This window comes from Antechinus flavipes, chromosome 4 (genome assembly GCF_016432865.1).
Source record: "Antechinus flavipes isolate AdamAnt ecotype Samford, QLD, Australia chromosome 4, AdamAnt_v2, whole genome shotgun sequence".
NCBI lineage: Eukaryota > Metazoa > Chordata > Mammalia > Dasyuromorphia > Dasyuridae > Antechinus > Antechinus flavipes.
The window spans coordinates 364528255-364547964 of NC_067401.1; the positions used below are offsets into that span (position 1 = coordinate 364528255).

The following is a 19710-nucleotide window of genomic DNA, read 5'->3' on the forward strand; positions in this document are numbered from 1 at the left end:
ACTATACTTATCTAGAGCTCTTCAAGTTCTTCATGTCTTTTGTATTTACAAATAGATACTTTTACTTAGGCCTTCAGTGAACTCCCATTCTGTATCATGAGTATGTCTGGTACAATTTAATTTTGTAAATGAGGAAGCCAAAGTATGAAGCAACTGACTTCTCTTGACAAAGAAGTCAAGTGATTTCCCTAAAGTCACAGTTTCTAATAGATCCAGAACAAGAATACAGAGCACCAACCCAGGCACCCAGATTCCTTTTTTTTTTTTTTTTTTTTAACTCTTTCCCTTCCCCAGTAAGATATCTGCAAAAAAATGAACTTAGTTGGTGAAGGGTCATGAAAGCCACGTAGAGGAGGTTGAGCCTTATTATCTGGGAGATAGTAAGATCTCTGAACAGAGGAAGCAAGGTCATTAGATAAACACGGAAGCTAGTAAAAATAATTGTTTTAAAGGTAAATTGGGATTATTTTAAGAAAAAAAAAAAACTTCATTCTCTCCTGCCCTACATCTCAGGATTTTAAATCTCATCAACTCTGCATTATACCCCGAATATTCTATCACTAATGACCTAGGATAGTAATGGGGTGGAGTTTGGCCTTCCCCAGGAAAGGGGCCTGATTAGTAGATGGTGGTAGGTTCTAAAAGGAGGGGTTAAAGAACTGGGTGAAGTTGGATGAATGGATAGGGAGGAAATATCAGAGTTTTTTTTGGTATGTGTGGGGATTCTGGAGATTGTGTAGGATCTGGATGACACCTTTTGGAACCAATATTTTGACATTTAATGATGGGTAATTTGTGTATCTCCCCCATTCTAGAGAGCTCCTCAAATATATACGCTCACCAAGGCCTCCAAGTAAGCCCTTGTCCTTTACTATGACATTCACCTTCCATCCTGAAGAGGGATTTCCCTGATGTTTTTGTTCTCATTTTGTTCTTTTAGCTCTTAACACTCTTCACTGGGTTAAACTTCCTCCCAACACAGGTCATTAGTTGATTGGGAAAAACAGCCTTGTACCCTAAACACCAAACCCTAATGTTCCATTTCTCTTTGAAAACACTCCTACCTGCCCTCTCCCTTTGTCTTTCTTCCCTCCCCATTATAGGACTCCTTGCCTATTTGAGATTTCAGAAATGCATCAGACACAGAGCATAAATCATATAGCATTTATTGTAGAAAATAGGGGATTTTCAGGGAGTGGGAAGGAAAAGGACAGCTTGAAAACTGGTTTGAAAGGGTATGGGGAGGTTGGGCTGAAGTTTATAATATATATGTTCAAAGACAAGCTGAAGATAGGAAAAATCCTACTGATTGGTAGCTTTCTTGCCTGACTCCACAAGAGAGCTGAAAAAGGTTATTGTGTCTGTTAAGGCCTTCTTGGCCAGTGGGATCACTTGTTCATGTGACTTTTCAAGATAAGCCCTAGGAATAGAAGAAGACAAGAATCAATATGTATGGGTATAGAAACTGAAGGGGGGAAGGAGGGGAGGGGAGGCGGGGAAGAAGGAATGGGGGGAAGAGGGGGTGGGGGACAGGGGTGGGAGGGAAAGGGGAGGTGAGGAAGGAATGTATGAATGTGTTAGGTCAGACTGCTCCAGATTATCAAACTCTAGTCTAGTTTTGGCTGGGAGAAGAGGAAAGAGGGAACCTTCTCAGAAATATATACGTGAACTGCAAGGTTCTCATTATTACTGCTCTTGCCTATGGCCAAGAAATTTGAATGGCAATGGGAATTACTAAAGGATACTGTTTCCCCCCCCCCCCCCCCCCCAGTGCCTCCCAGCTCCATTGTCTCTCTGCCTTAGTCCCTTTATCCCCACTGGCAGGCCTTCCAACCCCAAAGCCATTTCCCTTTTCCATACTTACTGGACTTGGGACTGGACCTCTGGGACTTGAACTTTCTCTGCCACATCCTTGCCTATATCTGCCAGCTTCCGAATGTACTGAGTGAAGAAGTCAGTCACCTCCGGTTCTGTTGCTTGTCTCCGAACCAGGGCTCCTGGACAGACCCACACAACAAGCATAGTCTCAATCCAGGTGTCTGGTTCAGAGACTTTCTCTCCCGATATAGCCCCAAACCAGGTCTCAGGCTCCTTGCTTTTTTAAAGAACCAGATTACTGGATTAGGGGGAATGGGGAAGGACCCAGGGAATCTTCCTCCTAGGACCAAGTCTGTAAAGAGAGAGGACCACTGTGGTGGTCTGCCCCCCCAGGACCTTTTTGCCCTTGTCCCCAACACATACCTTCCAGGGAGCAGATGGTCAGGAGCAGCACAGTCAAGGTAAGCAGCTTCATGATGATGGCAAGTGAGTGTTGAACAGACTAAGGGCAAAAGGGTTAGGTAGGAAATTCAGTAGGCAGTAAGCAGTTAGTTATAGCCCCAGAACCACCTCTCTTGAGTTCCTTTTCAGAACTCTCCAGCCCTCCAATCCATTTCATTCCCTTATCTTCCTAGGATCATAGCTTTAATACTCCCAGATTTCATCCTACCTTATCCCCGTGAGGTTGTTGGCTGTATGAATCTGTGGGACAGAGAAAGACTTTTATACCTATCTATTTCCCTCCCTTCTATCAGGTGACCAAGTTTGTGACAAGACCCAGTGGGTCAGGGATCATGGTTAGGGTAAACATCACAGTGATTGGAGAGGTGAGGAGATTAAGTAATGGTAGAGAGAGATTGATTTGGACCTATTCTCAGAGGAGTTAGGGGTTCTAACAAAAAAGGTACAGAGGACCAAAATCAATCAATCAATAAACATGTATTAAGTATTTGCATTTGCCATTTTATATGGGTATTGTACTAAGAATTAAGGTAGAAAGAAAGAAGGAAAGAAAGAAAAAGGAAAGAGAGGAGGAAGAAAAGAAAGAGAGAGAAAGAAAGAGAGAGAAAGAAAGAGAGAGAAAGAAAGAGAGAGAAAGAAAGAGAGAGAAAGAAAGAGAGACAGGAGAGAGAAAGAGGGAGAGAGGGAGAAAAAGGGAGGGAGAAAGAGAGGAAGAGAAAAGGAAAGAAAGGAAGGAAAAAGTGAGTAAGGAAGAAAAAGAAAGAAAGAAACAGCTTCTGTTCTCTAGGAACTCATTCTAACAGGGTAGATTTTGTGTGTGTGTGTGTGTGTGTGTGTGTGTGTGTGTGTGTGTGTGTGTGCATTAAATAGAAGGTAATCTGAAGGGATGGCCAGAAACAAGAAAGTCCTCCTAGAGAAATTGAGCTGAGTCTTATAAGAAGTTAAGTATTCTAAGAATCAGAGCTTGGAAGGAGAGAACTCCAACATGGGGGAACAACCATTAGTGCAAAGGTGTCATGGAGCATTTAGATGCCAGTAGAATAAGTAGATTGGAAAGATAGAAAGGACTAGAATTCCTGAATCCTTCACTGGAAAGCCTTTCATATATCCCGTTTTGTCATCTCTTGTTGAGGGAACCTTTTCTCCCTCTTCTCTAAATTGTAATTTTGGGGAAACCCTTAAAGACAATGGGGTGGGGGGGGTCTAGGAAGGAAGTCTATAAGCTAAGGTACAGAAATGAGGGTTGGAGGATGGGGATATTTGAGGTTTGGGGTCAGAGGGTAGAGATTGTTGTTTTTGCTTTTTCCCTAGGTTAATATGTAATGGAATTTGGAAGATCAGAATGTGTGTTCTTTGGAGGGATGGATAATCAGTGACTTGCCCAGCCTCCAATCAAAATAATTAGAATTGCTGTACTCGTCCCGCCAACTGAATGGCTCTGGAAACAGAGATTGGGAGAAAGACTGATTGGGGGATTCAGAGTGCTGTAAGGTTAAAGGTCTTCTAGTCATTTGACTATCTAATCTGCTGCAAATTGTAGCTGGTCAGCAGAGCCTGAGTCAGCAAGTTTCACAGAATTGACCATGGGCTGAGAGACTGCTTAGGGCTTAGGGAGCTGAGTGGGGATCAGAATTGTTTTGAGGGGTAGGAGCTTATTTGTTCTGACTCCAGCATATAATCCTGTAAATATATGATATTCATTGGGAAAAACAACTAAAGATTTAGGGAATCTATCCCTATTTTCTTGATCTCTCAAAAGGCACCTTTACTGATACTAACAGGCTTGTGAGTTGAGGAATAGAGAAGAGAATTGGGAGTGAGGACTACTAGATTCTGTTACCCTGCTTTTCTTATGGGTTTTTCTGGAGGAAGAGTTGAACTGTTTAAAAAAAAAAAAAAAAAAAGAATGGCATTCTTGTAAAGGAAATTGCTATATTTTTCTAACTATTTCTATATTCCTTTCCCATCTAATTCCACTCTACCTCCCTCTACACAAACAAGAAAACTAAGTTGATTTTTATGCATTCTGGAAATAGCCCTGCCTTATCCTAGTTATGTGATCCTTGACAGGTCACTTAACCCACATCACCTTGGTTTCCTCCTATGTAAAATGAACTGGAGAAGGAAATGGCAAATAACGTCAATTCCTTTACCAAGAAATTAGCTATCAAGAGTCCTACAGGATTGAAAATGACTGAACAACAGCAATAGCTGTATAGGAAACCCTTCAGTAGGAACTGATACTGTCACCACTTTTTCTACAAGATACTCCAACTCTCAACTTCTGGATCTTCACTGACTGTCCCACATGCTTGGAAATTTCTTCCTTCTCATCTTTATCTCCTGGTTTTCTTCAAGTCCCCCTAAATTGGCACCTTCTGCAAAAAGCCTTTCTAGATTTCCCTTAATGCTTGCACCCTTCTTTGACTGACTCCAAATTATCCTATATATTTTGTTTGTACTAATGCGTTATCTCCCCTTTTAGACTATAAGCTCAAGATACTGTTCCCCTCTTCATCCTCCTTCCTTTTCTTGGTATCCTTAACGCTTTGCAGTGTCTGTACATAGAACTCGCATAATAAATACTTGTTGCAGGTTTGTGAAGTCTAGAGTCATCCTTTATTGGTGGTATCAAGGTCGGGAAGATGCTGTCCTAGAACATAACTACGTTCAAATCGTTCCAATCCCTCGAAGGCCTGGACAACTCTAATTCAGAGAGGGGTTGCCAATGTGCGTGGGGGGGAAGTGTTTCTACACAGTAAGTTCAATGCACTCACGAAATCACAACACTCCTTTACAAAGGGGGGATGAAGTCCCTCAGACACATGCAAACTCCTGGGGAACCATGCACGGCACATTCTGCACTGTGTGGGTGGTGTAGAAGAGGGAAGTTTACGATTAGTAGGTGGGCATCCTCGGGATTCTCCCCGTAGCTTTGGAGGAATTTGGACCCCCGCCTTCTCGCAGCGTAGATCAATTCCCAGGACCCATTCAAGCTCATAGTACTGGAATCTCCCTTCTCCCAGCCCTCCACGCCACGATTTTCTTTCTTCTAATTGGCCGCTGGAACACAGCGATCTCCTCCCTCATTGGTGAAATAAAGATGGGAGGTGGCACCTAATGCCCAGGTGGTATTTTCCACCTCTCGCTGCCAGGGTCCAAGATGGCGCTCGAGGACGCGCTAGGAGGGCACTGTGAAGCCGTGGCTCTGCCCTTACTCAAGATGGCCGCCCCCATCAAGATGACCGGGGTGTGCCGGGGGTAGAAGGGTGGCGCGGTGGCCTGAGCAGGTAAGGGCCGTGGATGCAGAGCCAGGCTGGACTCGGGGCCCTCTGGACGCAGCGGAGAAAGCAAAGGAGGATGGAGGGGTGGGCTTTTTAAGGCTGCAGAATCCGGGGGCGGCGGGCGGGGCGAGGGAGCCCTTTGGAGGGGGCATTTTGGGGCTGGGCATGATTTTGGGGCGACAGGTAGTGTGCAGAGGGGATAAGTTGCCCGTCTGCCCCACTGATATCTCTCTCTTCCTCCACTCCCCTCCTCCGTTCCAGCTGCAGGGTCCGAGCATGTCGAGGCACCCGGGGTTGGGGTGCTGGGTAGCTGGGGGTGGGGTCGGCGGGGGCTGGGGAGGTCAGTAGCGACCCCTCTCCTGGACCCCACCCCCACCCCTCCCCCAGGCTGAGATGGGGAACATGTTGGGTCTGGCTCCTCTGGGAGCTCTGCCCCGCCGAGGCGCCCGTCGGGAGGAGCCGCTGCCCAACCCGGGGAGTTTCGATGAATTGCACCGACTCTGCAAAGGTGGGAATTCTTGCAGAAAACTCTGTTAGTCATTGATTGAGCACCAATTGTTTGCCAAGTCCTGCACGTCTTAGCCAGGAGGGATACCAGTCAGTTTCGTCTAGTTGGAAATTAGAATCCTATCCAGGTAACTTATTAAGTAAGCTCTTATTGTATTCCAAGCACTGGACGAAGTGCTGGGGATTCAAAGAAAGGCAAATGCAGCCCCTGACTTCTGTGAGCTCACATTTAATTGTGTGAACAACAACGTGAAAACGAATGTGTAACATTCAATAGATACAGTGTAAATGGACAACTTGCAAACTATGTAACCTACAATGTAAATAGATAGTGCTAACAACTATGTAACCTACAATCAATACAATGTAAATGGAAGGTTTTCTTAGAGGGCGGGAGGCAGGGGGGAGTGTCTTCTGGAAAAGTTCTTGGGCAGAAGATGGGAATTGAATTGAACTTCAGAGGCCTGAAAATGAAGATGAGAAGGGAGAGTATTCTATGCAATGACAGAGAGATGGAGAATCTTGGGCAAGAGGAAACAAATAGGCCCTCATAGCTGAATTGTAGAGAGAGGTAGAGAGGTGTAAAATGTATGAAGATATATATAAGTGATGATACCTTTTAAGTACATTAGAGAAGTGTAAAGTATCTATGAGGTCTAAAAGGGAAAGGATAAAAAAGGACTCAAATTTTCTTAGAGGAAGCAGGGTTTACCTCAAACTCTACTCCAACTTGAACCTGAACCTCTAAGGTCAGGAATGGAAGAATAAATAATCAAGACTTAATCCAGGGATCAGCTGGGGCAAGCAGATATAATAATAAAAATAAATGTCTTTTGAGTCTGTTTTGGGAAAGGGCCTTATCTGCTCATTTGCCCTGTGCCTTGTGCCTGACTCCTCCTTGGGCTTTTAAGGATAAAGAGAGGGGAGATTTTTCAGGTATACAGAACAATATGACCCTAGGCATGGAGGAAGGTTAGGGTGTATTCTAGGGACAGAGTAGTCCAGTTTGGTTAGAATCTAGACCAGGGGTCCTCAAACTTTTTAAATAGGGGGCCAGTTCACTGTCCCTCAGACTGTTGGAAGGCTGGACTATAGTAAAAACAAAACCTTTGTTTTGTGGACCTTTAAATAAAGAAACTTCATAATCCTGGGTGAGGGGGATAAATGTCCTCACCTGCTGCATCTGGCCTGAGATAAAAAAAAGGGAATTGGCTTGAGATAAAATGGCACTAAATTGTTGAGAGCTTTAAATGACAGGCATTTATGCAATTCTTTATTTAGGTAGTAGGGAATCATTGAAAGAGTTTAGAAGAGGAGCATATGGAAGAATATTTTTATTGTAGCATGAAGGATATATTGGAATGGAAGAGAGAATAGAAATGAGGAACATCTGTTAGGAAACTAGGATGGTAGTGTCACTGAATCATAATGAGAGACCCCATTGAAAGGTGTCAACAGGAACAAAAAAATGACCTGAAGTGACAGAAGTAAAATTGATAAGATAGTTTCCTAAAATCTGAGTGAATATTCTCAGGAGTATTAGGTCACAGTCCAAGGTTTAAGGAGTGAGTAATAGCTCTCTGGAAACAATTTTTTTTCTCTTTGGGAGGAGGTTTCCTTGTGATTAGAGGGCCCATGTCTAGACTTATCCTTTCTTTTATCCCTGTATTTTAGATGTGTTTCCGGCACAGATGGAGGGAGTGAAATTCATTGTCAACAAGGTTCTGAGCAGCCATTTCCAGGTGTTCTCATTTTTCTATAGAGACCCCCAGATCACCACTCCTTTGTTCCAGTCTATTCCTGAATCCCTCCATTCTGCCACCTCTTATTTCTAGCCTCTAGCAAGGCTGTATGATTTGAAATAGAAGGATGAAACCCTGCATGTCCTATATCCTTTTACTTCTCTTCTCTATTCAAAGTGATGCCAGTATCTGCCCAGCGGGGAGGGAGTAGAGGATGGAGAACAAAATTTAGAAATTGCAAATCAGTATGACCCTCATTGATGTGTTATGTTAAGGGATTCCTTGAATGGCAAGAAAGAGCAGAGCTCCCCATTAACCTGCTAACCTACTCTCCTAGGTTACTCACACTGTGCACATGAGTGCCCTCGGCCTGTCAGGTTATCACCTTCATGCTGCTTTTGTTGGTGACCAGCAGCTCAGTTCTACTGAGGTAAGGGGATCAAACAGTTGGCTTATCTCACTAAAAACCTAAGTGAATACCATGAAGATGAGGTTGAAAAGGTTTTCTTCTTTCAGGACCTGAGTTGGGGAAAGTTTGATGAAGGCTGTGGGGAACTTCTTGGGAGAATAACCATTTTGTCTCCATCCCATTAACTTCTTCCACTCAAATTTCTAATCAGATCAGTCATTCAAAAAACATTAAATAGACACCATGTACCAAGCACTGTTGCTAAGTTGTTGCTAAGAGATCATTCCTCTTTATAGGGATATTTACAGTCTTAAAGATAGAATTCAATTTTTTTTTCTGTCATTTACATTATAATCATTTCTGTGTGCATTATCTTACTGGTTCTGCTTATTTTACCTTCCCATAGTTCATAAAAATTTTCCCATGCTTCTCTGAATTCACATTTATTATTTCTTACTAATTTCTTATTAATCATTACATTCATGTACTGTAACTTGTTTAGCTGTTCTCCCGCCAATAAAGCATCTGTTTTGTTTCAGTTTCTTGCCATCATAAAAAGTACTATCATGAATATTTTGGAATATTTGGGCCCTTTCTGTCTTTGATTTCTTTGGAATGGAGACCTAGCAGTGAGACCTATAAAAAAGTCTGGACATTTAAAATCACATTTTAAACATAATTTCAAATTGCTTAAAACAGTGGTTGAATTAATCTACAGTTCCACCAACAGTATTTCACAGATATGTTTGTGCCTATTTTCATAGCTATGTTTTTTAGATGACATTTTTAAGATACCTTATAGCTTTTATGTGTCTGTAGGCAGAAAAGACAGTCTTCCTTTTCTCAGAGGGGGTTGTGTCCATCCTTATGGCTCCACCAGAGGGCGCTGTATACAATTGTGAAAGTTCTGTCCTTGGCTTATGGGATAGGATGTTGATACCTTCTGAGTGCCTCTCTCTTGGCCACCTTCTCCAACAGGTGTTCCCTACTGTTGTGGGGGATATGGACAGCAGTGGCAGCCTCAATGCCCAGGTCCTGCTTCTCTTGGCAGAGCGGCTCCGAGCCAAAGCAGTTTTCCAGGTGAATCATCAGTATAGACCCCCATAACCCAATGCTTTCCTCCAACCAAGAGTATCTCCATTCTAAGATATGGAGAGAAGTGCAATCTGGGATGGTGCTGCAGGTGTGAAAAGGGTTGTGAATTTACTTGGGAGGGGATGTTGGCATGGGATTGAAAGAACTGGAGGGCTTACTTCTTTTCCATCTAGACCCAACAGGCCAAGTTCCTGACATGGCAGTTTGATGGGGAGTATCGAGGGGATGACTACACTGCCACTCTAACACTGGGGAATCCTGACCTGATTGGGGAATCAGGTGAGAAAGCAGAATGGGGAACTGGAGAGGGGTGAGGGCAGAAACCTTCCATATTTAACTCCAGCTGGCCAATGCTGTTGATTGCTTTTCCTTTTCTGTCCCTTTTATGTCTCTGTGGTTTAAGGGTGGAATTAAAGGGGAGGCTTCCTATTAATATTTTTGGGATGTGTAGTTGGGGAAATTCTTCAATGGGTACTGGTCCTGGGCAAAGGGGGTTCCTTGATTATTCCCTGACCCCATGTTTCCCCACCTCCTACCTCCCCCCCACACAGTGATCATGGTCGCTCACTTCCTGCAGAGCCTTACTCAACGTCTGGTGCTGGGGGGAGAGCTGGTATATCACCGGCGCCCAGGAGAGGAGGGGGCTATCCTGACACTGGCTGGGAAGTACTCTGGTATGAAATGAGACAGAATGGGGATGAGGTTGGGATGATTCTGGTCTGCTCTGGGTTCTGTGACCTGTGTTCCATTTATGACCATTAGTGACTTGCCACCCCCTTTTGGTTCTTGCAGCTCTGCACTGGGTAGCTACACTGAATGTGGGCTCAGGCGGGGCCCATGCAAGTTATTACCACAGGGCAAATGAGCAGGTGAGGCCCCCTCCCAAACCAAGCTCACAGACTTTTTATCACATCTGCTTGTCCCAGCTGACCCTTGGAAGTTCTTCCTGATGGACCTCACCAACAGTATTTATCCTTCCACCCCTTCCCTTGGGGGCTCAGGTTCAGGTTGGAGTGGAGTTTGAGGCAAACACTCGGTTGCAGGACACCACCTTCTCTTTCGGATACCACTTGACGCTGCCCCAGGCCAACATGGTGTTCAGAGGTGAGGGGAGTATGGGGGTAGGGCAGAGGATCCTGGTGGAGCAGAGTCATGGCCAGAAGGACATCGCTTAGCACAGTGCTGGGCATATAGTAGGCACTTAATAAATATTTATTGACTAACTGAAGGATGCCTGATCTCTTGGTCTCTCCCCCACCCTTAAGGTATGATGTTGCCTCCCTGTGATAATTGTGTTATTTTTCTTCCAGGCCTTGTGGATAGTAACTGGTGTGTTGCTGCTGTGTTGGAAAAGAAGATGCCCCCTCTGCCTGTCACCCTGGCACTTGGAGCCTTCCTCAATCACTGGCGTAACAGATTTCACTGTGGCTTCAGCATCACTGTGGGATGAAAAAGGTGGAGGAGCCATCTTGAAGCCATTAGAGAGAAAGAGAATCAGGGTCTGGGTCTCTCCCCAGAGACCATTTTGCCCAGTGTGACTCCATTGGATGAATGAGGGCCTGGACAGAGCTTCCCTGTGAACTGGAGTTATCACAATGGGCAGGATGGGGGGGATCTCCTGTTTTCCCCCCAGAACTCTAGCCTGACTGCTTTCTTCTCCAAGCCCTTGAATAGGGCAGGCTCTGAATGAGGGGGAGGGCTATGATTGATTGCTTTCTTCCACCCCTGTGTAATAAAGCCAATCCCTCTCCTCACTGACCCTGAGCAGAACTCAGAAACCTAGGTGGGTACAAATCCCATCCTATAATCAGCTCTGGGCCTAGTGCTGGAGGAGGGAACAGGGCTATGGCTGCTTCAGCCTGTACCCAGTGGGCACTGCTTCACTTGTGAAACCAGCTCTGACCCCTTCCTTGTGCAGACTAGAAAATGAATGAATGAATGAATATATGGCCCTTCCTCGACAGCAGCATGAAGACATGGTGTTGCCTTAGTCGTTCATTGTGCCTTGGGTGGGGTGTGTGGCCCCTGGACCGCTTTTCTCACTACTGGTCTTGACTTCAGTTCTGGACAAGATATTCTCCATGGCCCTGTGGGAACCATGCAAAGGGGAAGGGCAGAGCCAGCTGCTGCTATTGCTAAAGTAGATGTTTGGGGAATCTCTCAGGTGGGTAGGTAAGGACAACTTGTTAGGTGAGGATGTGCTGGGGGATACGGGTGAGCAACATCTCAGCTGTAGATTTCCTGTAGCAGAGGCATCATGGCGGACAGCTCGTGAATGTGCTGGAGCTGGCGTCCATATTCCATGTTGAGACTTCGAAGTTCTGCCAGTAGCCCAAGCATCTTTGCATACAAGAACCTGCAAGGATGAAAATCACTGCCTGAGTCTTCCACTTAGAACTTCTAGGACTCCCCCAGACTCCCAGGGGAAGAAAAAGCAAAGCAAAGTAGCCCCAAATCTCATAGATTTGAAGGTTTAACGCTGGCCCCTGAGTTTTCACTGAGCAGCTGAGAAAATGAAGCTCAGGCTTGTAAATTAAAGAAAACCAGCCCAGCAGGCCCAAAATTCATTGGCCTAGTGGCCTGTTGGGGGCTGACTTTCTGATCTATATATACACAGTATAGGCTGTTGACAGAAGCAGGGGGTCTCTAAACCCTTCATCCTGTGCAGTTGGAGGTGGGAAGAAGAGGACTATATTAAGGAAATGGCAAACCTTTTCAAAGAGGCCAGACCTTTGGTCCAATTATCAAAGGCTGGATTGAAAATAGGTGGCGTGAGGATAGAGCACCAGTCCTGGAGTCAGGAAGACCTGACTAGGACACTTACTAGCTATGTGATCCTGCGAGTCACGTAACTCAATTGCCTTGCCAAAAAAAAAATTTAGTTTTTAAGAGCTCATGCTATTTGGTGGGAAAAAGGAAGGGAAGTCATGGTCAGTTCTAACCTTTTCTTAAGGTAGTGCTCCAGAGAACAGAGAGCAATAGGGAACCTCTATGATTGAGAAAGAATAAATTGAGAACGGCTTGGCCCTTGACTAGGTATGGGTCTTGGGGCCAATTTTTATCCTTAAATTCAAAATTTAATGAGAATCAGGGCAAGTTAATGAATAGAATAGAGGAAGGTGGGGAAAAGGATATAAGGAGGAAAAGTGAAAAGGGGTAGGATTCTTTAGAGAAATGAAGATTGGGATTGTTGAGCTGCAAGGTTAGTTATTTTAAGCTTTGGAAGAACCATAATATAGAACACAGGGTTCAGCTATTTTCAATCACTAATGAATAAAGAACTAGAAAGAAAAAGTAGAATTAAATTGCAGCAGGAGGGATTTAGCTATGAGAATTGAAATATAAAAGATCATTTTTGTCTGACGAAAGGCTAGTTGACTCCTGGAGAAGAACCCGAGTTCAAAAAGAAAAGGGATATTGAAAGGCATTTATCTTGTGCCCAAACATTGTCTCAGTTCAAATCAACAAAAATTAGGCTTTCACTCTATGAAAGGTGCAATACTAGGCCTTGAGGTACAGATATTTTTCTAAAAAAACATTTCCAAGCCTCAAATGGTTTATTTATTTATTTTTTATTGTGGGGATAAAACATACCCATACAAGTGAATGCAAAGTAATTCCAGAAGAGAGAGCACTGACAATAGGTTTATAGGAGATCATCCCAAAGCTAAGGTTTGGGAAAAAAAAATAATGTGCCCCTAGAGCTTCATACCCTTTCTTTTATTTAATGCTCAGAACAATATGGGAAGCAAAAATACTAGAGTGTTGTAAACCTCAAATTTTTTTTTTTTTTTTGATAAACATGCAGAAATCATAGTACTCTCTTGGGATAACAGCTAGTAAGGGTTCAAGGAAGGATTTGAATTTGAGTTTTCCTGCCTCCAAACCTAATTGCTGCTCTATGTTAGCCCACATTTCCTTTTTAGGGTAGGGATTCTGAGGAGATTAAGGAAAAAATGTGGGTCAGGCTTGGGAGAATAGGCAGATAGTGAAAAAGGCTAGGGCTTGATAGAGTGTGAAATATTAGTAACATGAAACGTCTGGAAAGGAGTGGGGCAGTGATTGAAGAATGGTCAAAAGAAGAAATAGGAGAAAGCTTCATGTAAGCCAAAGGAGGACAGAATCATTCAAAGGGGATGGGGAGTCCTTGACCATATTCAAGGTTCTGGAGAATCAAAATGAAAATTGGGATAAGACCATTGGATTTGGTAATTAACATCCTTATTAACTTTGTGTAAATTACTTTTAGTTGATTGGTGGGGTGAGGAATCAAATTGTAAGGGGTAGAGAAGTGAGTGGAAGGTGAAGACATGGAGGCAGAGAGTGTAGATGACTGTTTTGTGACATTAATCTGAGAAAGAGAATAACCAGGAGAAGGGACTAGACAGCTCCTGAGATCCCTCCCAACTCTTCAAATCTGTGATTCTGGACTGTGAGGTGATGGTAAGATCAATTGAAGCTTTTTAAACCTTGTTCCAAGACAGAGAGGGAAATGGTAGACAAGGTGAGGTTGAAGATGAGAGAGGAAAAATGGTATTTATTGATTGGTGGAAACAAGAGATCAATAGCACAAGTAGAAGAGTGGATCTTGACACCTCTTCCTCGGAGACTGGGGCAAAGGAGTGGATGGGAGAAGATGTTAAATATTATGGGAGTGGAACAGAAAAGGAAGCTTGGAATGGATAGCCTCTATTTTCTTCGCAAAAGAGGAGGGGAGATCCTTTGCTGAGAAAACCTAGTTAGGAAGCTTGCTCCTACCGGCCTTGGGGCCGAGCTTGCTGGCCCCTGATGTAACTCTGCAGTGTCAATGCCATCTCCTCTTGTAGCTGGTCAATCTGTTTCGTTGTGTCACACCAGGTCGATCTGGGGGGACAGAAAAGAGAAATGGAGGTGATAGAGTTGTCTCAGACCTTCCTAAAGGATGGGAGATACAAAGCAACGACACTCAAGAACCTAAGTTGGAGAGGTGACAAGTAGCGCTTTGGGGATTTCTCACCTGGAGAGAAGAGAGCCAAGGCTGCCATAAGTGCATACTCAGGCTCCTGCAGCTGCAAACGCCTCAGTGTCACATGGAAACGAAACATCAGCTCCAGAAACTGCTCCTGGAATCCCACTGAAGAACATAGTAGGTTCAAGGGCAAGATGACATCTTCTTGATCTATTTCCCAAGCCCTCCCTGCCACCTTCTATGGGGGGGGGTGCATGGGGAGCAGTGACCCCTCACCATGAGCTGCATCTTGGAGAGTATATCGGAGAGGACCACACAGAAAAGTGTGGCTGTGGGGGCAGAAAGTGGTGTTGAGCTCAATGTGACAGATTTCTAGGGCTGCACCCTTCAATAAGGAGATTTGATCTTCTATGGGCAGAGACCTGTGGAACAGAAGAACAACAAAAAAGCTGACCTGGATTGCTGATAGACTCTCTGTTGAAGGGCAAAATGGCTAAAGGCTAGGTGGGAGCTCTTAACCCTAGGAAAGGTGGGGGGTAATAAGGCTGGGGTCATAAGAATTTGCCATGGAAACATTGGAGAGGAGTAGCAAAGGGTCCTTTCCCAGATTGCCCAGAAGTGGAAGGACTCACTGACCGGAAATGAGGCAGGTCCTTGGTGAACTTGATCACTTGCTGTACCATGAAAGTGCTGATATCTGCTAGATGCATAAGCAGTGGCAGCACAGGTGGTAGAGAGGGTGTGGGCTGGTTATGGATGAACAGATGGGCTGGGGGCTAGAAGAATTGAAAGTCAGAAGCCTTGGCTTATGGATCTACTAGATGCTTTCACCTCTCCCAGGAAGAGAGCTTAGGATAAAGGGGTTAATATCCATTCTTTGGCCATTAAGAAGTTATGTCTCCTGGAGCTGGTATCCCACCCATTAGCCTTCAAACTTCTTCCATGGATCAGCTTTCCCTGGTGTTCTGGCTCTAGGCTCCCCCTTCTTCTGGAACTTTTCATACCTTGACTCCTGCAGATACTCACCCGGAATTGTACAAACTGGTCAAATAATATGGTGCCCACGTGACGGGCATGAGCCCCCAGTAACACCTGGACTAATGCCTCCTGCTTCTCACTCAGCTGTACAGGTTCCTGCTCTGCCTTTTGTGCCTTTTGTGCCTGCCTTGCCCGCCTCTGTGCCAGGGCTTCTGCTGACAGGATCACTGTGCTCCAGAAGAGATAAAAAAGATGCAGAAACTGAGAGAGGGAGAGTCTGAACTATAACAGGTTGCTGGTATAGTTGCTCCTTGGTAGCTGCTTGGGTCCCCCAAACCCAGCTCTGCTAGCTGTAGAGTTGCCCAAGGTTTTCCTCAGTGGTTTCAAGGGTTCCAAAGGTTTCCAAGGCTCCTTAGGGTAAGGACTACTTGCAGGAGCTCTAGCCTGTTTTTATAGTATATGCAGGTTGGTGCAATAGGGAATAAGTCAGGATGGGAGAGTGTTGGAAAGGGTTGTGGGGTCTCTGAAAAAAGATGATATATGGATGTACAAGTGATGTGAGAGGATGGGGACGACAGGTGTGGAGGTGAAAGGAACAGGTGACAATTTATGCCTCCGGGTCTTAATACCTAGAGATGGAAAATGGAAGGTTGGGTCAGGGAAAGTAAGATGGTCCTTGAGTTACATGGAGTAGTGGCAGAATTTGAATGCAGGCCTCCCAAGACTATTGCTCTTTCAACATATTCCCCTTCCCAGGGAATAGATTGGGGCTCACTCACTGTCCTTTCTCATGCCTGCATCCAGGCATTTCTGTAGCCGACAAGCTGGGCAATGGCGTCTCTGGTTTTTGTTAACCTCACAGCATTTTTCAAAAGGACAGATGAATCCCATACCCTTCTTGACAGTTCGCCTGTGAGACACAGAGATAGTTGAGAACTAAAAAAGCTCAAGAAGGGGCCAAAGAGACCTGAAAGTTTGTATGGCTTAATCTGAGGAGTGTCATTAGGGGAATGTGTGTGGAGTGGACACATGGGCCAGTTCAGTGCTTTGCTGTTATCAGCAAATATTATCATTATTTAGCCAATTAAGAATAAATTACACCCAAGTCCACTTGAGAGAAGTCTTAGAACCTCTACAACCTAAGGATCTTGATCCCAATATTTCTAAAGGTTTTCTATAGGAACCAGCATTATACCATTGAATGATATTCTATACAATCACTCAACTCTAGTCATTTTCATATTAAGTTTAGTAATATTCTGAGTGTCGTTTGGCACATGGCAAATGTTTACTACTAGGAGTAGATAAGTTGGCAATAAACCTGAGACAAAAGTTCAGAGTTCTATCTTTTGCTTTCTACTTGTTTGAACAACATTGAGGTTGGCAGGACTAGGGAGTTGTAGCTGTCTGCAAAAACATGGAAATGGGAACTCTGTGACGATATGGCCAGGTCTTTGTTCTGTTGGGACTGAGTAATCAGTTATTTGAAAGTTCCCTTCATGCTGGTGTCTAGATGGGGAAATAGACCTCACCTGAAGAATCCTTTGCAGCCCTCACAGGTTAGGCATGGAAGTGATAGCCAGTGGCCCTGTCCCCACAGACAGCACAGCTCCGTACTTCATCTTCTCTGGTTGCCATTGGCCTTGGACTTCAGATGGGTTCTAAACACCTGAGAATGAGGAAGGAGAAGCATTTTGTTCTTGATAGCTTTTAGCCTTCCCATTTACTCCCTTCTGCAGGACCTATATTCAGGCTTTCCTCTCAGGCACTAGCCTTTTGTAGTTTTTCCACCTTTTTTTTCCCCCCTCTGTTGCCAGGAGCCTCAGTTTCTCAGAGATTCCTTTTCCAATGGTCTGGAATTAGCTGCACTTTTCAGCCCTTTCTCAAAATTCCCATTTTCTCTCTCATCCTGCTCAGCCCACACGAGCCATCACTCTTGCCACACTCAACTTCCACATGAAGGTCATCAGGTTTTCTTTCCTCCCCAAATTGACACTTAATTCTTGCCCCACTTGGACTCCATTCTTAACATTAAGGATTGTGTCCCTCAGTACCTGAGAGGAGGCAGTCGAGCCCAGTGGTGTGAAGCTTCCAGCTGTTCTCGGTTCCTGGGCTTACGGTAAACTTTGGACCTAGGATGGAGGCAGGATAGGTGGTTTTCCCAGCATGCCCAGTGAGTTGGCATAAGCAGCAAAGAGGAGGGGCTTGGTGAAAGTGAGAACCTAAGAACTCACTAACAATGTTTCTGTCCCCAATCACACTTCTCACAAGTCAGGTTTGCTAGCCGTAGTCAGGATGAAAATATCTGTGGCAACTTTAAGGATGTCCAATATCTATTTCCATTTGTGACAGGATGAAATAATCTGGCTTTATTAAAGGGAATTCCTCCCTTAGAAGGAAAAACTGGATAGACAGGACAAAGTGTAGGAATCTGACACATTAATAACTATGTATATTAATAGAGTAGGTGTAGGAGGGTAGAGACTACTCTGGTATTAACATGCTATTGCTTTGTTCTCTGAGCCCCAGATAAAGGAACTGATGATTTTTGATAATGAATTTTAAGATTTCACCAGAGTTAACTGCCTTCCTCTCTCTTCCCCATAAACACACAGTTAACAGGGAAGTAGTGGGCAATTGGTATGGAATAAGACATATGTTTTCAGAGGTAGTCAGTGTGTCATTGGGAAATATGTTGTTCAGTTGTTTCATTCATGTCTGAATCTCTGTGACCCCATTTGGGGTTTTCTTGGCAAAGATATTGGAACGATTTGCCATTTCCTTCTCCAGCTCATTTTACGGATGAACAAACTGAAGCAAACAGGGTTAAGTGACTTGCCCAGGATCATACAACTAGTAAATGTATGAAGCCAGATTTGAACTCAGAAGATGAGTCTGCCTGAGTCCAGCCCTGGTACTGCAGCCCTGCCCTCAATAGAGGGGAAGTAACAGTGACATTTAAAAAAAAAAGTTTTTAAGGACAAGCAAAAGAGCATGATTAAGCATTTAAAAAGAAAATAGGAGAATTCAAGAGACTTCAGGATAGTTCTTCAGTGTACCTTTCACTGATGCATATCACAGACCACAGCCCTTCCACACATTACTAGTTGCTTTAATGAATTGCTGCAGCTAAAAATACATTATTTGGTGACGAACTTAACTAGGCTTGCTCCTTGAAAAAATAGCTATTGCGCCTATAAAAAAATATTGTGCCATGCTCTTAAAGCCTTTCTAGTTTAATCGAACCCACTTGAGCTTGAGAATATAAGGTCATCCCTCTTGCATTTTTGATTTCCTTTTCAGGTTATTTTTACCTTATTTCTAAGTCTAATTTTTCTTGTGCAGCAAAATAACTGTATGGACATATATACATATATTGTATTTAACATATACTTTAACTTATTTAACATGTATTGGTCTACTTGCCATCTAGGGGAGGGGGTGGGGGGAAGGAGGAGAAAAATTGGAGCAAAAGGTTTTGCAATTGTCAATGCTGAAAAATTACCCATGCATATATTTTGTAAATAAAAAGCTATAATAAAAAAAAGAGAGAGAGAATATAGAGATATCTCCATGAGAGATGACCCATCAGAATAAGCCTGTGTAGAGACAATGCCCAGTCATTATTATTGATATCATTAAGTAGAACACCTATACTTCATAGGATGTACCTACCTATGTCTCTCTGCAAATAGGCTTTTCTTTGCATTCCTCTGCAGTATTGTGCTTTTCTTCATTTTTTCCAAGTCAGCCACTGACTTTTAAGGCCATATGATTAAGAGGCCCTGTCTTCCTCTTCATAGTTCTCCCAACTCAATGACAATTTTAAAAATAAGATTCTTTATTCTCAAGCACTTTTTTTTTCAATTTTTATAAACATGGTTTTTTTTCCCCAATTTTTATAAACGTTTTTTTTTTCAATTTTTATAAACATGTTGTTTTTTTTTTTTTTAATTCTCAAGCACTTTTGGGAGATACAAAAGATGACTCCAGGTAAGTCACTTCATTCAATCATTTGGACTGGAGAATCTCTAAAGTTCCTTCTGACACTGATATTCTATGACTCTTTAAGATTTGATCTCTATCCTTCTATATTCAGAATATAGAGAGAGGAGACATATATATATATATATAAAATCAGGTAATACTCAAGGTAATAAATTATAAAGTATTAGATAATAGCTAATAATAATGGTTAACATTTATAAGGTTCTTTTTTTGTTTAAGTTTTTAAATTTTCGAAACATATACAAGGATAATTTTTTCAACACTGACTCTTGAAAAATCTTCCTCCTTTCCCCCCACCCCCTCTCCTAGATGGCATGTAATCCAATATATATAGTTCTTACTATGTGCCAGGAATGTTAAAACTATTAACTCTTTTGATCCTCAAAACAACCCTGAGAGATAAATGCTATTATCCCCATTTTACAGGTGAGGAAAACTGAAGTAGACAGAGGTTAATAA

At 43.5% G+C, this 19710-nt stretch overlaps 3 protein-coding genes across 4 annotated transcripts; 1 reads left to right on the top strand and 2 right to left on the bottom strand.

The window, feature by feature from the left end:
- Nucleotides 1-1150: 1150 nt before the first annotated feature.
- On the bottom strand, nucleotides 1151-2504 carry APOA2 (apolipoprotein A2). The gene is made up of 4 exons (XM_051998245.1): nucleotides 2489-2504; nucleotides 2242-2320; nucleotides 1865-1997; nucleotides 1151-1420 (listed from the first exon to the last, which is right to left on the bottom strand). Exons 2-4 carry the CDS (start codon nucleotides 2291-2293, stop codon nucleotides 1303-1305), a joined length of 303 nt encoding a protein of 100 aa, XP_051854205.1. The 5' UTR covers nucleotides 2294-2320; nucleotides 2489-2504; the 3' UTR covers nucleotides 1151-1302.
- A 2927-nt stretch (nucleotides 2505-5431) lies between these two features.
- TOMM40L (translocase of outer mitochondrial membrane 40 like) lies at nucleotides 5432-11290 on the top strand. 2 transcript variants are annotated; one of them, XM_051998247.1, is made up of 10 exons: nucleotides 5432-5570; nucleotides 5826-6072; nucleotides 7746-7813; nucleotides 8151-8243; nucleotides 9201-9302; nucleotides 9491-9596; nucleotides 9869-9991; nucleotides 10110-10186; nucleotides 10319-10421; nucleotides 10628-11290. In XM_051998247.1, the coding sequence occupies exons 2-10, from the start codon at nucleotides 5958-5960 to the stop codon at nucleotides 10765-10767; spliced, it is 927 nt and encodes a 308-aa protein (XP_051854207.1). In that variant the 5' UTR covers nucleotides 5432-5570; nucleotides 5826-5957; the 3' UTR covers nucleotides 10768-11290. The 2 variants fall into 2 exon arrangements, with proteins under 2 accessions (XP_051854207.1, XP_051854208.1); XM_051998248.1 differs by having other exon boundaries at nucleotides 5433-5570; nucleotides 5952-6072.
- Nucleotides 11291-11372: 82 nt separating this feature from the next.
- NR1I3 (nuclear receptor subfamily 1 group I member 3) lies at nucleotides 11373-19151 on the bottom strand. Its single transcript, XM_051998246.1, is given in 10 exon segments — nucleotides 11373-11673; nucleotides 14076-14157; nucleotides 14160-14180; nucleotides 14314-14430; nucleotides 14542-14687; nucleotides 14902-15041; nucleotides 15292-15470; nucleotides 16023-16153; nucleotides 16776-16809; nucleotides 16812-19151. Coding segments are annotated over 10 exon segments (1050 nt in total). The 5' UTR covers nucleotides 16882-19151; the 3' UTR covers nucleotides 11373-11543.
- Nucleotides 19152-19710: the final 559 nt, after the last annotated feature.